Source organism: Halichoerus grypus, chromosome 12 (assembly GCF_964656455.1).
Source record: "Halichoerus grypus chromosome 12, mHalGry1.hap1.1, whole genome shotgun sequence".
Taxonomy (NCBI): domain Eukaryota; kingdom Metazoa; phylum Chordata; class Mammalia; order Carnivora; family Phocidae; genus Halichoerus; species Halichoerus grypus.
The window spans coordinates 100410912-100426888 of record NC_135723.1 but is presented as its reverse complement, the minus strand read 5'-3'; the positions used below and the strand labels follow the sequence as shown (position 1 = coordinate 100426888).

At 61.7% G+C, this 15977-nt stretch overlaps 1 protein-coding gene across 2 annotated transcripts; it reads right to left on the bottom strand.

The window, feature by feature from the left end:
* Window positions 1–10: 10 nt before the first annotated feature.
* SLC4A2 (solute carrier family 4 member 2) lies at window positions 11–15082 on the bottom strand. Of its 2 annotated transcripts, XM_036102104.2 has the most exons (23): window positions 14907–15082; window positions 12558–12671; window positions 10628–10793; window positions 10235–10476; window positions 10030–10148; window positions 8446–8678; window positions 8214–8356; window positions 7540–7720; window positions 5523–5658; window positions 5273–5438; window positions 5024–5138; window positions 4716–4900; window positions 4390–4615; window positions 4059–4274; window positions 3818–3966; window positions 3498–3692; window positions 2452–2706; window positions 2254–2343; window positions 1880–2046; window positions 1062–1315; window positions 801–970; window positions 347–520; window positions 11–254 (listed from the first exon to the last, which is right to left on the bottom strand). In XM_036102104.2, exons 2-23 carry the CDS (start codon window positions 12606–12608, stop codon window positions 174–176), a joined length of 3714 nt encoding a protein of 1237 aa, XP_035957997.1. In that variant the 5' UTR covers window positions 12609–12671; window positions 14907–15082; the 3' UTR covers window positions 11–173. The 2 variants fall into 2 exon arrangements, with proteins under 2 accessions (XP_035957997.1, XP_035957998.1); XM_036102105.2 differs by lacking the exons at window positions 12558–12671; window positions 14907–15082 and adding an exon at window positions 11871–11944.
* Window positions 15083–15977: the final 895 nt, after the last annotated feature.

The following is a 15977-nucleotide window of genomic DNA, read 5'->3' as shown; positions in this document are numbered from 1 at the left end:
AGGCCAGGGGTAGGTGGGGGCTGAAGCACTTTACTGGTGGGGGAGTGGGGATGGTATGGGGACTTTAAATTATTCACTTAAATAAAAACGAGGGAGGGGATGGAGAGAGCACCCCCCAGCCCCTGCTCCCTCCGTCCATCTGTCCCTTGGCTGTCTGTCGGTCCAGGCAGCCGCTACACAGGCATGGGCATCTCGTTGTACTCGTCCACACCCTCCCGTTCATCGAACACTGGCTCCGCCTCATTAGCATCCAGCTGTGGGGGCGGAGGGGGTCAAGAAGGCTGATGCTGACCTCAGCTTGGGTGGGGGCCAGCGGGGCTGGGGGGGGAGGGGCAGGAGGCCTTACACATTTCATCTCTCGCTCGGTGAAGATGCGGGTGAGCACCACCATGCGGAGGGGCACCGTGAGGATGAGGATGAAGGGGAAGGCCAGGGAGGCAGCTGTGGACATGACAGCCCAGAGCAGGGCCAAGCAGAGCAGCTGCAGGGCTGTGAACAGGTGCATTCGGAGGGTCCGAACCTGGGGGTGGGTGGCATAAGACAGGTGAGCCGAGGCTTCTCCCCGGCATTGGAGGGCCCTGGTCCCTTGCAGGGCCATCTGGGCCTGCCACCTCCAGAAGATGGGTGACCCTTTCTCCCTCCACGGGGATGGGGGCAGCAGTGCCTTTTCGGGTGCTTACCAGAGCCAGGTCCGCACAGACTCAACAGCGGCTGAACAGAGGGCAGCTGGGGGACTGGAGAGTGACCCCCGCAGACCAGGATGGGGCAGAGGCATGGGGCTCTTCCAAGTGGGGTCTTACCTTCTTGACGTAGGTCACGTCTGGGTGGTGTTTGGGGGGCATGAGCAGCAGGTGCAGCCGCTCGTAGAACTGGATCCCGTTAAGGGAGGTAACTCCCATATACAGAAAAATTCCAAAGAGCACAGCCAGGGGTATCTGCCGGAGCAGATCCCCGATAACCAAGGAGAGACCTGGGGGGGGGAGAGGGAGAAACAGCTGGCCCCAGGGCTCCCCACCCCCAGAGGCCGCCCCGGGGAAGGGCGGAGCAAGAGGTCAACGTACCTACAAGCAGGGCAACCAGCAGGCCTGTTACGCGCTGCTCCTTGACCTCCTGGATCTTGGGCTTGTCCCCGGGCGCCACAGCCTTGCTCATGACGGTAAGCGCGTTGGCATGAGTGACGGAGCGCACGGTGGCAGCAGCCAGCCAGGGCAGGCCAAAGAGGGCACAGATGCCGCCCATGGCCACAATGAGCAGCAGGTCCAGGTGGAAGCCGGAACCCTTCTGCAGCATGCGCTCCTTCTTGGAGATGATCAGCCTGAGTGGGACAGGCACTCCCTGATGCCCACGGCCCTGGGCCCAGCTGGGCAGACAACTTTGTCTTTCCAGAGCATCCAGCCAGGAGCCTCTGTCTGCTTTCGGAACCTGGCGGTCGGGCCCTGCCCAGTCCGTCAGGACAAGAGTTCTGTCATGGGGCGAGACCCTCTCCATGCCGCCCTCCCTGCCCTTCAGGACAGCTTCAGGCCTCTACTGTGCCCGTCCCAGCAAACGTCAGGGGAACGTTCTACTGCCTACAGAATAAATCCTAGGGGCGCCTGGGTTGGTGCTGTTGGTTAAACGTCCAACTCTTGGTTTTGGCTCAGGTCGTGATCCCAGGGTCACAAGATCAAGCTCAGCACGGAGAGTCGGCTTGAGATTCTCTCCCTCTCCCCCCTCAAACAAATAAATAAACGTTTAAAAACAAATTCTCGGGGCCAGCCTGGCATCCTGGGCTTCCCTCACCCAGTGCACCCATATCTCCTCGCCTCGCTGGGGCTCCAGCCCTTCCACAAACAACATCGTTCCTGTCTGCAGAGCACCCCCCTCGGCTAGGACCACTCACGTGGTGATCTGCGTCTCCATGAAAATCAGGATGAAAACCAGGATGGCAGGCAGCAGGCTGGCAACCATCATCCACACGGGGAAGGCGCTGTTCTCCCCCAGAGGGTTGATGACCCAGCCCCGCTTTTCTGGGGCTGTCACGGAGACTCCACTGGGCACGCTCAGCTTCTGTAGGGCAGAGGGTGGGGCCAGGGGCCGGTGAACGGTGGAGGGGGAGCCCTGAGGTGCACTGGGCAGGCCAAGCACCGAGGGCGTGCTGTGGGAAGAGGCCTAGTGCCTGCGCAGTTGAGAGGCAGCTCTGTGGTTGGGCTGGAGGGGACTATCCAGAGCCCGGCGCCAGGCGGCATCTCCACCACTGCCTGCGCCCCACCTTACCTGGGTATAGGTGTCCTCAATACTGTAATCCACAAGCACCATGATGAGGATCGCGATGGGCACTCCAAAGTCCCCAATCACCCGCCGCACCTGTGGGCAAGCACCGTGCTCAGAGGCCCCCTGCCCCGCTCTGGCCCAGACTCAGCCACCCTTTCCGGCCGGTTTTCCCCTCCACCTCGGGCATCTCAGCCCACACACCCGGCCAGGGAAGAACCGGCTATTCTTGAACTTGCGCAGGAAGAAAGCGATAAAGAAGGTGCCGGCCATGAGCACCAGTGACAGCAGGGCGGTGTTGGGCTGGCCCCGGGGCCTCCCCTGCCCAGCTGGCCCCGGGGAGCTCCCATTCCCCGGCCCCAGCATGGATTCTGCCCCATGCCATGTGCTGTTCTCGTCGCTGTCTGCCTCAGAGCTGTTGGAGACCGAACAGCCGTGGAGTGGATGTTCCTGGAAGATCTAGGGAGAAGACAAAGGACTCCATCAGCCAAAGTGGAAAGATGTATGGTGAGTGGGGCAGGCAGGGGAGAAGATGACAGGTCTGGCCTTAAGGAGCTTGTTTTTTGTTTTTTTGTTTTAATTTTATTTATTTATTTGACACAGAGAGAGAACACAAGGAGGGAGAGGAGTAGAGGGAGAGGAAGAAGCAGACTCCCCACAGAGCAGGGAATCTGACGCGGCGGGGCTCGATCCCAGGACCCTTAGATCATGATCTGAGCCGAAGGGGGACACTTCACCGACTGAGGGACCCAGGTGCCCCGGGGCTTATCTTGTTGATCAAGAAAATGACTAGTGACCAGACGGGAGCAAGGGATACGGGATTCAGGCAGCTGGGGGCGTGGCTGCAGCCAGGCCTGGACCAAGGGGGCGTGTCCTCTCCTAAGCCTGACGGGCACAGCTCTGAGGACCAGACTGTGACTATGTGTCATCTCGGGGGCCTTTCTCTTTGATACTTCTAGATTGCCTGCCACTTTAACAAAAGGACGTGTTACCTTTGTTATTAAAAATATGAGTTTCTAAGACTGACCTGAAGTCCCGGGACGTGTGTTGGTGACAGGGAGGGTGGAGAGGGGCTGGGAGGAAGAACCAGCCCGTGCTCCGTGGGCTCCTTGGACTGCAGCCCAGGGGAGCTCTGGGCTAGCCTGGGACCTCCTACCCCGAAGTGAGAGTGCGAGAGGGGCAGAAGGCGCCCCAGCTTGCTCCGGAGGTCTCACCCCTCCTGACCCCAGCTCTCAGCAGGGCCTGCTCACCTTAACCAGCTTGTAGAACGTCTCATAGATGAAAATGAGGGAGATGAGGAAGGCAAAGATCTCCTGGGTGAAACGGGAGACAAAGCGCACCAGGAAGCTCCCTTCCAGGGCCACCATGAGCAGGGCCAGGAGCACCAGCCAGAAGCCGATCCACACGCGGCCCACCAGGTACTCTAGGTTGTTGCTGCTGCAGAACTGGGAGGGCATCCAGTCAGGTTCCAGAGCCCGGGGGCTAGCAAAGTGGGCATGTTTGGGGAACAGGAAGGGCAGATGGAGCAGGGCAGGAAGAGCCAGCCCCCTACTAGCCTGTGGGCCCTTACCGAGAAGAAGGCCTCCTCAAAGACCAGCAGGGGCCCGGAGAAGCCGATCACCAGCAGCGGCTGGGCCCCCAGCAGGCAGAAGACCACACCCTGGAGCGCCGTGGACATGATCAGCTCCGACACCCCAATCAGGTCCTGAGTCTTCTCTCCTGGGGTGGCAGGAAGCGGCTCAGGAGCTGGCAGCCAGGGCCCTGGGCATGCCCTGCCCACCACCCCCCCGCCCCCCGAAGCCGCTCCTTACCCAGCAGCCCCCCAAAGGTGATGGCAGGAGACAGGGCGGCGAAGTAGATGAAGATGACAGCAGCCAGGCACTGGGGGTCGAGTGCGTCTCGGAAGTCACTCAGGTAGTGGGGGTAGCGGCGCCGCACATCTCGGATCAGGCCCCCAAAGGGCCGGCCCGTCCGCTGGAGGGGATCGTCTTCGACTGCACCTGCCACCTCTACCATCTGCAGGAGCGCTGCAACCCGGGCCTCCGTCAGGGCGCCCGCTGCGGCCCCTCTGCGCTCGGCCCCCTCCTCCACGTTCATGCAGACCACCCCGACCCCCTGCCCCGGGCCCATACTGGCCCGTACCCTTCTCTTGTGCTGACTTGGGCTCCAGCCCGGCCCCGGGGGGCAACAGGCGGCCCTGCTCCTCCCGCTTCTTGAGCATCTGGCGTTGGAAGTGAGCAACAGAGCGCAGCAGTTCCTCGCCCTGCACTTCCGAGGGCGGCAGCACCACGCTGCAGTCCAGGAAGGCATTGATGGCGGTCAGCAGGTCCTCCCGCTCGTCGGCCAGGTAGGCTGCCTCGTGGAATTGCTGCCAAAGCAGGCCCAGGGCTGGTGAGGGTGCGGCGCGAGGGCCGGGGGAGAGCACGGGGTGGGGGGCGGGCGTCCCGCGGGCACCGGGAGGGCCTGACCTTGTCAGACATGAGGGTGGAGATGGAGCGGCCGATCTCGTGGTAGTCCATGTTGGCACTGCTCGGGCCCAGAAGCAGGAAGAGGAAGCGCACGGGCACGGGCACCTCCAGGACCGCGTCCAGCTCCACCGCCTCTCGTAGCCGCACGAAGGCCATGGTGGGGCGGGACAGGAACTCCACGCAGCCTAGGGGTAGGGCGCCACCATGGGCTAAGGGAGGGTGCAGGCCGCCCCCCAGCCCCCGGGGGGCATCGAGGCAGGCCTGGCCGTCGCCACCCCCCCCCACCGCCGCAAAACCTGCCCACATACCCACAAGGACCACTGTGGCCTCGGCGTTCTCGGGGATCTTCTCTAGGAGCTTCAGTTCGTGCTTGGACTTGGAGCGAGTGATGCCGGCTGGTGGGGCTGGAGGTGGCAGCTCTCGCTGGGGATGCAGAAGAACGGAGCTCAGCCTGGCCAAGCAGCCCCCCACCACCCCCCACCCCCGCATATTCACGCCCGGCAGCCAGCGGGGGCGGCTGGGACCTGAACCAGCCAGCGCCACCCTGTTCCCCTCACCTCTCGCTCCACCTCTAGCCGCGTCTCAGGAACACCTCCGATGAGAGGCTCAGTGACGTGGGGATCACTCTCAGCCCCCGGGCCGTGGTGATGCCCCAGCAGGGAGCCGAGGGAGCCGGCTGAGATGTTTCGAGGGAAGGAGAAGTCCTTCTCATCACTCGGGTGGCTGGAGGAGCAGAGGGCGGTGAGGGAGGGAGGGCAGTGGCCAGGGCAAGGGGCGGGCAGGCGGGGGCAGCAGGTGGGGCCTCACCTGTGTTTCAGTAGGAGGGCCCGCAGCACGTTGGCTCTGTCCTCAGCCTTGATCTGGTCGGAGATGACCATCTGCTCCACCACCTGGTGGGCCACCCCGGGCAGGGTCTGCTGGTCCAGGTCCAAAAGCACAGCCCCTGGAATAAGGATGGCGTGGACGGGCCCTTATCCCCAGGCAAGAAGCAAGGGCAGAGGGTGGAAGGGAGAGAGAACCGGGGACGAGGGGGTGGCCAGGTAAGCACGGTCCGGGGATGGAGCACTGGCCCAGAAACCAGTGAGCAGGGCTCAAGACCCAAGCCCCATCACATGTCTGACCCATCACGTCCATTCCTTCTGACCCTCTCTCCCACAGGGATGTGGTGGGGCTCAGCAGAGGCCACCAAGGCAGGGCCCTCCCAGAGGAGGAGGAGCACACAGCCTCCGCTGGGGTGCGCCAGGCTGTCCACTCAGACGGGGCCACTCTTTGCTGCTAGAAAGTTCTTCCTTTCAGCGAGCCACATGCTGCCTCCCCTAACATCCACTCTAGGTCCTAGTTCTGCCCTCTGAACACAACACGGCCCATCTGTGGCCTTGAGCCATCTGAAGATGTCACCCTCCAGCTTGGGCACCTCAACTTCCCCAAGTCCAACAGCTGCTCATGGGACAGTTTCCAGATCTTTCCACTGGTCACTGCTCTGAACTACTATTTATATAGAAATGGAAGTCCTTTCAAAAGTGATCAGGCCATCTTTCTGTCAAGGTCAACTTGCAGGAACGCAGAACTAGACAACGAACAGAACCATTTAAACAAAAACGGAGGGGCGCCTGGGTGGCTCTGTCAGTTAAGCGTCTGCCATCAGCTCAGGTCATGATCCCAGGGTCCTGGGATGGAGCCCCGCAATGGGCTCCCTGCTCAGCGGGGAGTCTGCTTCTCCCTCTGCCTCTGCCCTTCCCCCTTGCTTGTTCATTCTCTCTCTCTCTCTCTCTCCCTCTCTCTCGTGGTGTCTCTCGAATAAATAAAATCTTAAAAAAAAAAAAAATGGGTGTGACAACTAATAGAACCAAAGGTCCCTGAGCAGCCAAAACAGAGATCACAAAGCCCAGCGATAAAGCACCTGCATGTTGGCGCCTCACCCAAAGCCTGAGAGCCTCCCTCGGAGCCTATTTACTCCTGGTTTTGAAACAATTCTGACAGCAGGTTTCTGAGTCCTCAGCTGCTTAGAAATAGGCCTTCTGACAGCAACTGGGAGTGACTTCTCCAAAGGGAAGGAGGAAAGAGACACAGAGCAGAAACACTCAGAGACCTCAAGAGTCTTGCACCTTGGTCATTTAGTGAAATTTACATAACCCTCAGGGCACCTGGCTGGCTCAGGCGAGAGAGCAGGCAACTCCTCATCTCAGGGTTGTGAGTTCGAGCCCCATGTTGGGTGTAGAGAGGATTTAAAAATAAAATCTTTTTTTTTTTTTTTAATTAATTTATTTGACAGAGAGATAGCACAAGTAGGCAGAGCGGCAGGCAGAGGGAGAGGGAGAAGCAGGCTCTCTGCTGAGCAGGGAGCCCGATACGGGGCTCGATCCCAGGAGCCTGGGATCATGACCTGAGCCGAAGGCAGACGCTTAACCGACTGAGCCACCCAGGCGCCCCTAAAAATAAAATCTTAAAAAAAAAGAAAAGACCTTACATAGTCCTATAGATTATATCATTTCAGAAAGGTTTCCATCAACATTCTTTAAAAACATGTCACCATCCCAAACATACCAGCTTCAGTTATCTGAAAACATCACTTAAAGGAGCCATTTGCTAAAAATGCCAGATAAGAGAGAGTGGTGTCAACCGTGCCCCGCAATCACCAATGACAGAGCCCAAGCAATGACAGGCTATATGACGTCATGACGAGGAGGCTCCTTCCCGGGCTGGGGTAACATTACACACCGTGCTGCTCAAGACACCATTTGGGGGGTTTTGGTCCTCAGAGAACAGGCTCAGTCAACAAGATTTATCGAGGGGGAGGGGAGAGGGGGCGGGCAGGGCAGGTTACCATGGGCCAGGGTCCGGCGGAGCTCTAGGAGGCTGCGGAAGGAGAGGGAGGCCACATGGGGCTTCCCCCAGCGCTCCGTCTCCTCCTCCACATCCTCCTCAAATTTGATCCAGCGTGCTGTTTCCCGCCACTGAGGCTCCTGGTTTTTGTCCAGCAGCAACTCATTCAGTTCCACAAATACCTTGGGATGTTAAGACGAGAAGGCACGGCAAGGTCAGAGCCAGTGGGGCCCAGGGACTGCTCTCTAAGACAGCCAGCGTCAGGGTGGGCCTGTGAGCCATCACGGCCCGGGACACCATACGGGGCACAGGCCTAGCAAGATCCTAACCAGTCTGATCCTCTCTTTGCCTCATCTGTAAAACGGGAATAATACCACCCACCTCAAAGGCCTGTTATGGGGAATCAAAAGAAAGCATACAAAACACTTAGCACCGTATACGACACAGTAAGTGCTTCATATAGAAATCAACAGTGTCTAAGATGGGACTCGGAACCCTAACACCCCAATCAACAATGTCAAGGACTCTTGTGCAGTGCACAACCTTCACAACTGCAGATGGCAGCCCTGGTGTTCGCGATTATTGTTGGTGTGTGTGGGGGGGGTAGGCGGGGGGAGCCCGTGGGGAGGAAATGGATGGGGAGATAACGGAAGGGCAAGAAGTGGAGAACAGTACCTCATGGGGCTTGTGGGGGGCCCGGGGTCGGGTCCGAGGCGTGGGGCCAGGCTCTCGCCCTTCCCGGCCGCCCTGCCCAGACCCTTTGGCATTCTTCCGCACCAAGTGCCGCCGCACTCCAGGAACGTCCTCAAACCGGTGACCTGCAGGAGGCAGGGGGGACAGGGCCAGGCTCCTGCTTTCTCTCCCTCCTGCTCCCACCAGTGCCGGGCTGGGCCCGGCCGGCACTCACTTTTCATGAGGTCCAGGTCGGCGGTGGCCAGCGTCTGGGCCTCACTCTCGTCCGTGGGGACTCGGGGCAGCAGGGCCTGCTCAGCCCCCGTCATGCTCCCGATGCGCCTCCTCTCCTGCAGGTTGTAGCTTCGGTGGCCCGGCTGTGCCTTGGTCAGGGGACGCGCAGAAGCTCCCCCGTCGTCACCTCCTGCCGTGCCGCTGGCCACAGCCACCACCTCCTCCACCGGGGCTCTGGACACACAGAGCGGCCGTGAGCCGGAGCCACGCGGGGGTGACGCGGGGAGGGGACCCCAACCGGACCCCGCCTCCGCGCTGCCCCACTCTCGGTGGGCGCGGACGTGGAACGGCGAGCCTCCCACAAGCGGATGCGGCCCCGCGACCTGGCCCTGCCCTTCACCGGCCGCGTGGCCATACCGCCAGCTGGCGGAGCCGAGGCCGGCCTCCTGCGGGGGGGGGAGAGCCGAGGTCTGCCTCAGCAGCCCGCGCAGGCCCTCCTGCCCCTCCTGCGCACACCCTTCGCCATGGGCTCAAGACGGTCACAGGTCCGAAGTTTCTAACCAAACGGAGGAAAGCAGGTAAAAACGTGCCTTTGAAAGTGTAGACGGCTCCGTTGCGGTCATGATATGGTGCCGACTTCTGCGCCGGGCCCCAAACCAGGAGGTCTCCTTCCTCTCGGCCACCGCGCCCAGCCCCTGCCACACCACGCTAGCCTGCTCTCCCACAGCTCCAAGCCCGTGTCCCCTGTCAAGCTTTCTTCCCCTACACCCACCCCCGGTGCTCTCCGTTCTCTTGCACCCCTGCCCACAGATCTGACCCACTTTTCCAATGTCACGCACTCCCCGAGGCCTCCGCCTGCCCCTGGCCCCTGGGCTGCCCGCCAGCGCAGGCCCCCGTGCCGACGGCCGCCGTGGGCTCGGCGCCACCCGCCCCGCCTGTCTCCCCAGCGAGTCCAGCAGCCCGCCCCCTTCCCTGCAGCCCTGCACACTGCCTGGCACCCAGAAAACAACAGGTCCATGATAGTGGTGACCTTGAGACCCAGTTCAAAGTGATTTCCTCCAAGAAGCCTTCCCCAGCTAACGCCCCCAAACGCCAGTCCCCCCCCGATACGGACGTTGTGCCCAAGTCTGCCCTCCAGCACAGTGACTTTTCTGATGCCATCTCCCAGGTGCACTGGCAGCTCCCCCAGAGTGAAAGGGCGTCTCCTAGCCTTCTCACACCTTTGGGACCCCAGGGGGGTACTCCGAGGTTACCGATCCAATCCCTGACCCAGCGCCTGATGCTGAGCCACCTGATGTCACGGCGGGGGAGAAGGTATGGGTGTTCAGACTGCACACCTGCCCTGTTTCAGAGTAACCCACACTTAAACCTCATTTCACAATACCCTTTAATCCCGACAACCACCTTGTGAGATAGCATCTATTATTCTTGGTTTACACATGGGAAGGCTCAGAGAGGTTGTACTTGCCCAAAGGGGCAGGGCTGGGATTTGAACCCCAGCCTGAGGATCCTGAGACTCATGTTTTTTCCCCACATCACCCATCACTGACACCAGTAGGGGAGGTCTCTATCTGGGGACACTTACCCAGTCTGGGCCCCTTTGCTGGCCCGGGGAGCCGCCTCCTGGTGGGGCAGCGGTGGGGGAGGAGACGGACTGGTCCTTTCTGCCTTCCGGTCAGCACCTTCGTCCTCCTGGAGAAAGAACTGGAACAGGAACCCACGGGAGCAGGTGAGGCCAGGCCATGGACTCCGAAGAGACCCCCCCCCCCAGGAGCCCCGCCCCAACTCACTTGCACCGAAGAGGGTGTAGAGGCAGGGGATGGCTGGGTGAGCGCCCGGGCCCCCTCGGCCTCACTGGCCTCATCCTCCTCTTCCTCCCCCTCCTCAATGGTGGGGGTCTCCCCGGTGGGGGAGGCTCCAGGGCGCCTGCGAGGCTTCCGTCCCGGGCCCTGGGGTGTCTTGCGGCGGCGGGTGTCCGGAGGCAGGTGGGTGGACAGTGGGTGATGGATGTGGTGGGAGGACTGGCGGTGGTCTGCGGGGAGGAGGGGACCTGGCTGCAGGTGGGCACAGCTTCCTTCCCTGCCATCCAGGCCCTGGGCCCCTCCCACTAGACCCCAGGCCCCTTTCTTGCTGGACAGGCAAGCCTAAGTGCCCCTGCCACCTCCTCCCCAATGCCCCCTCACATTCAAAGTCTTCCTCCCCATAGCTGCGGCCTGGCTCCTCTCCTCCTCGGGACCCGGCCTCCTGTAGGATCTCCTCAAACCGCTCCACACCCAGAGTGCGGTGAAGTTCATCTTCCTCCTGCTCAGGGAACCCAGGCGCTGCAGGGCCCAAGCTCTCCGGCTCTGGCTGTGAGGAAGACGGGGTGGGGAGGACACACAGGGGCTCACCAAGAGGTGTACCCCGAAACCCCACCCTGTGCAGTGCTGGAGCTCCAGGACCGCCCCAGCAGCCTTCCCCTCAAACGCCAGGGACCCAGAGCGCCCCACCCCCACTCCCCAAGCAGCCTTCCCCTAGGTTCCAGGACATCTGAACCCTGGCTGTGCTCATTCTGGTCAGTCCTAGGGCAGGCGGAAAATCTCAGGAGAAACCCTGCGTCCCCAGCCCCGAGGTAAGGTGCGTGAACTGGCCAGTTCACATGGCTGATGGTGAACCAATTCCCTCTGGCCGGAGCACAACTCCCGGGCCTGAAAAGTAACTTCTGGAGGTGCCCAAGCCGACTGACGGAACTCTCTGAGTCAAACTGAAACCTAGCCCCGGGATAGGAATGCAGCGCTTCACCTTGTCAGGAATGCCCCCCCCCCCAGCTGCACCCCACCGAGCCTGGGGCCCCTCGGCCCCCTCGGCCCCTCGCTCGCTCGCCCCGCCCCTCACCTCCCCCCCACCTGAGTCATCCTGCAGGAGAGGAGCAGCGGACTGCGGTGGCGGCGGCGGCGGCAGCGGCGCTTTGGAGAGCTCAGCCTAGCTAAGCAGCCTGCTGCCTAGCCGCAGTCTCTGTCCGGCCCCCACCACCCCTGCCAGTCTCAGCTCCAGGCACCGCCAAATATTTGCTCAAGAGCTTCTGGACCTCAAGGGCATCGGGATCTCCAAGGGCGGGGTATGGAGCCCCCTCCGTGGTGGTGCCAGTGGCCAGAGCAAGGAAGAGCGAGGGGAGGAGGGCTAAGAGGAAGGCGGGTCCTGGGGAGACACCGAGGTGAGGACAGGAGCGGCAGGGATACTGGACACAAGATACTGGAGTCAGGGGCATGCCTCCCACCCCCCCTTGCTTCCTACCCCCCATCCCAGCAGCTCTAGCCTGCTTCCCCAAGCTCCCGCTCCACTCTCACCAGAATTAGCAGCGGGAGGAAGGCGGCGAGAGGCGGCTGAAGCGAGTGAGCACGGGGAGCTAGCCAGGGTGGGGGCAGGGGGGTTGAGAGCCCCTCGCACCTGAGGCCGCAGGAGGAAGTCCATGGCCGGCAGGGGTGAACTCGGGAAGGAGGGGGAGGGGACCAGCCTGTGCCCCTTCCCAGTCACGTGCCCTGCTGGGCCAGATGGCCAATAAGGGGCTGATTATGGCACTTGGGGTTAATCATTACACTCCCCAGGAAAATCAGGAGGGGGCCACGTGGGGTGGTGGCCACGTGGGGCCGCACAGGGCGGGCCTGGGTGGCACGTGGGGCCAGGGGCGGGTGTCACTGCAAGCAAACCCTGCCCAGAACCACTGTGTGAGGACGCTGCTGCGGCTGCTTCTAAGGCTGGGTCAGAAGGGGTCACCAGGTTAGAGACCCAGGGTCCCCAAAGTTCCTCTCTCTCTGAGGCTAAAGAACCACCGGATCTTCAGGAAACAGCCTCAACTCTCTTCACAGGACTGGAAGTGGCAAGACCACCCCATCAATGCCCATCCCAGACCCCCGAGACCCAGACAAGGCCAGAGGCGGGATGGCAGCGCCCCTCCCCAATCCATCAGAGGCTCCCCTTCCTCCTGAGCCTACACACACACACACACACACACACACACACACACACTCTCTCTCTCTCTCTCTCTCTCTCTCTAGTTTGACAGTGGACCCGCCCCCAGAGCACCTGTGGTGTGGGAGGGGTGGTGGGGCGGCCAACCCAGCCGGCAATACTCACTGTACAGAAAGAATCTGCGCCCGAGGCGGGGCGCCGGGGGGCGCTGCTCATGGCCAAATCTTAGCCCTTTTCACTGTCACTGCGGCTTTCAGGGCAACAAGGCGGCGGCATAACCTGGGGGGGTGGGGGGGAGGACGGATCACGTGAGAGCAGGCCGCCAGGCACACAAGTGCCCCGGCCTTGCTCAGCCCCCCAACACACGCCCAGCTCGGGGAATGCCAGGTCTCAGGAACATCCCGCCAGCGGGCACCGAGCGGTCTCCCTGCTGCTCAGGATCCTCTGGACTATGAAGGGCTTTAGGGTTCCCCATAGAGGCCAGAGAGCACAGAAAGAGTTATTTATAGGAAGAAAAAACAGAGAGAAGAGGATGGGGGGGCGCAGAGGAGGCCACAGAAGGCCAAGTGAAGAGACAGAGAAGGTGGGAGAGGCTGCAGAAAGGGGGGCGGGGGGCAGGAGTCAAGGCCCAGACCTACAGAGAAAGCAGCAGAAATCAGGGTGGGGAACGGAGGAGGAGGGAAGGAAAGGACAGGCTGAGCCAGAAATGGGAGCGGTGACCGAATGGTGGCACCCGAGATGGGCTGAACGGGAGAGGGGTATCCTGGGGAGAGGGAGACACCCCGTGGAGCAGAGTGGGGAGGAAGGAAGGGAGAGACTGGAGAGAGCCCCAAACAGCAAGCACGGGGGTGGCAGAGACACCGGACCCAGGGCTGGGAGGAGACACAGGACTGTGCCCCCTCCCCTGATGAAGGAGGCTCCCTGGGGGAGGGGCAGGAGCCCAACTCCACTCACTCTGTGGGAGGGAGGAAGGGAGACGGCGGGCACAGGCAGGACAGACCTTTATAATGGGGGAGGGGCACGTGACGAACTGGGAGGAGGGTGGGCACAAAAACCCTGAGGTTCTGCCCTAAGGGGCAGTGCTGATCCCTCCCCTACCCTAGCCTGAGGCCAGGAAAATCTGAGTGGCAGGGCTGACGCCCTCCTGACTGTGACTGTCGGGGTGTCTCGGGAGGGCACTGTGTGTGTGGTGGGGAAGCAGAACAGTTGCGGTTAAGGAACTTGACCAGGGCAAATCGGGGTACTCATTCCTAGTGGGGGAAGTGGATGTGGGGGGGGACCTGCACTCAAGGTTCTCCAAAGTACTGAAGCTCCCCAGTGTGTTGTTGGGGGGTGTCAGGGTTGCCCGACTTAGGGCTAACTCGGGCATAACACAGGTCAGTGTAGGGTCAAACAATATAGGTCTGGGGGGTCAGTCCAGGGTGGGGAGCCTGGAGCAACAAATTCCTGGCAAGCATTCCAACTCAGCTGACGCTCTCTTCACCTCCCCCTAGGAGGCCTTCAGCCAGGTCACATTTGGTGTGGGGGACAGCGGTACTGGGAGGAGGGACCCCGGTCTGAGAAGGGTGTGTGGTGTCTTGAGCACCTGCAGGTGCCCCACTCCCACTTCCAGGCTGTGCCCTCTGTGTACTCCCCCACCCCCCCCACCCCCGCCCCGCCGTCCCAGAACACAAAGCAGCTTCTGTCCAGAGCATCGGTGCCGATAATCCGGGGTGGGGGCACATTCCGGGACCAGCCCCGACCGGCCCAGGGGATTAACATCTCCCCCACCCCCGCCCAAGGGATTAGCACCCCGGACCCCCACTTGGGCATTAACCACCCCCCAAGTAAACTCGTACATTCCACAGCTCTTCGATGTGGGGCTGGTGGGGGTAGGGTGGGGGATGGAGGGAGGAGGATAAAGTGGATTTCAGGCAGCGCCGCCCCTAACACCCAGCACTGGGCTTCCCAGACAAGCCAGGGCGCCGCACCCCCCCCCCCCCGCCCCGAGTCAGGTCCAACTCTCCGGACTCGTCTTTCTCATCCCCACCCAGTTGCTCCCTCTTCTACCTGACCCCTTGTCCTGACCTGACCCGCCACCCCCTCCCTTCCCTGCTCCACCTCCCAACCCGGAGGTCCGGCGCAGCGGCCCGGGGCCACCCCCAGCCTAGGCACCCCGAACGGGCCTTAAGAATAGAGTAGGGGGTCGTAGGGGAGGGGTGTCGCCTGGAGCTCGCCCAGGAATTGGGAAGGCCGGCGGCGCCTCCCAGAGACTACCCCCTCCTGGTGGCAGGGGGCGCGGCACCCTCACTTTAGGTAACTCTAATAAGCGGACCCCGGATCCCGCTCCCGACTAGCAGTCCGCGCGCCTCCGCATCCTTCTCCCCAAGACCTCGCTTCCCCGCGCCCCAGTCTCCGCCCCTTCCTCCACTTCCACTCCCTCCCTGCTCCGAGTCCCGAGTTCCCCCCTTTCCTTCCCCCTCCCTTCCTCCCTCCGCGGCCCTGGCCCTCCTCCGCCGCCACCTCTCCGCTTACCCGCTTGCTCTGGACTTCGTGCCCCGGAGGTCTCGGGGTCTCTCCCCCTTCTCCGGCGCCCTCGCGCGCTCCCGACGACTCCCTAGTGCCCACCTCGGGGCGCACCCCCGCCGCTCCCAACTTCTCCCAACTCAACTTTCCCCCGCGCCGCGGGCAGGCCAGCCCCCTACGTGCGCGCCCCCCGGCGCACCGTGCGCGGCCCCGCCGCAGCGGGTGGGGAGGCGGGGAGCGGGGCCTGAGACCCGGGGACGGAGGCGCGCTTCCAGGCACCGCCCGGCACCGGGAGCCCGGCGCCCCAGCGGCCACCCCTCTGTCCGGCTCAGTCCCGTGAGGTAGCCGCCCGGAATTCCCCGCATGGGACTTGGGCACCCCGGGGACGCCGTCTCTTGGCCGCATTAGGTACCTCTGGTGGAAAGGAGCCCGCCTCACGCTGGGGATCCCAGACAGGAAAACGGAGACACAAAGATGATCAGGAAATTCGGGGCGGAGGAACTTGAAACACAAATGCATCGGGGTCAAGATTCTCCCCCTACCCCCCACTCCCCAGTAAGCCCCAGTGCCTCCAAGATAGGCCTGTCTTTGCTTGGGTGGGCGGGAGGGCGGTGGCGATAGGGGAGATGGCTCCTGGAGGTTGGATTCCCATTACCCTGAGCTGACCTAGACTTTCTGAAACGGGGAACTTCTGCCTCAGTGATTCCCTGCGGCGACCTCCTACCTCGAACCCTATTATAATCAACACCTGCCACTGAAGATTTCTGTATTTCTGGGTTTTCTCAACTAAATTATAAATTCTTCCAAATAAATAGTATACTTTTTTCTTTTTTTAATATGCCACTACGTGAAATACAGCATTGTGTATGCAGAGAACGTTCTGATATAAACAAGTTAATTAACAAATGTTTATCACCAACTATGGTTCTGGTGCTGAGGAGCGCTGTTTGGGGCCGTTTTTGTCCAGTTCACAGCCCTCAAGAATGCAATCATGAGACAATTAGAGAGGAGCGCAAGAAAATCTATAATCAACTCCTTAAGGGATGAGGTCAAGGCTGCTCCAAGTGTAGCATCTGTCTG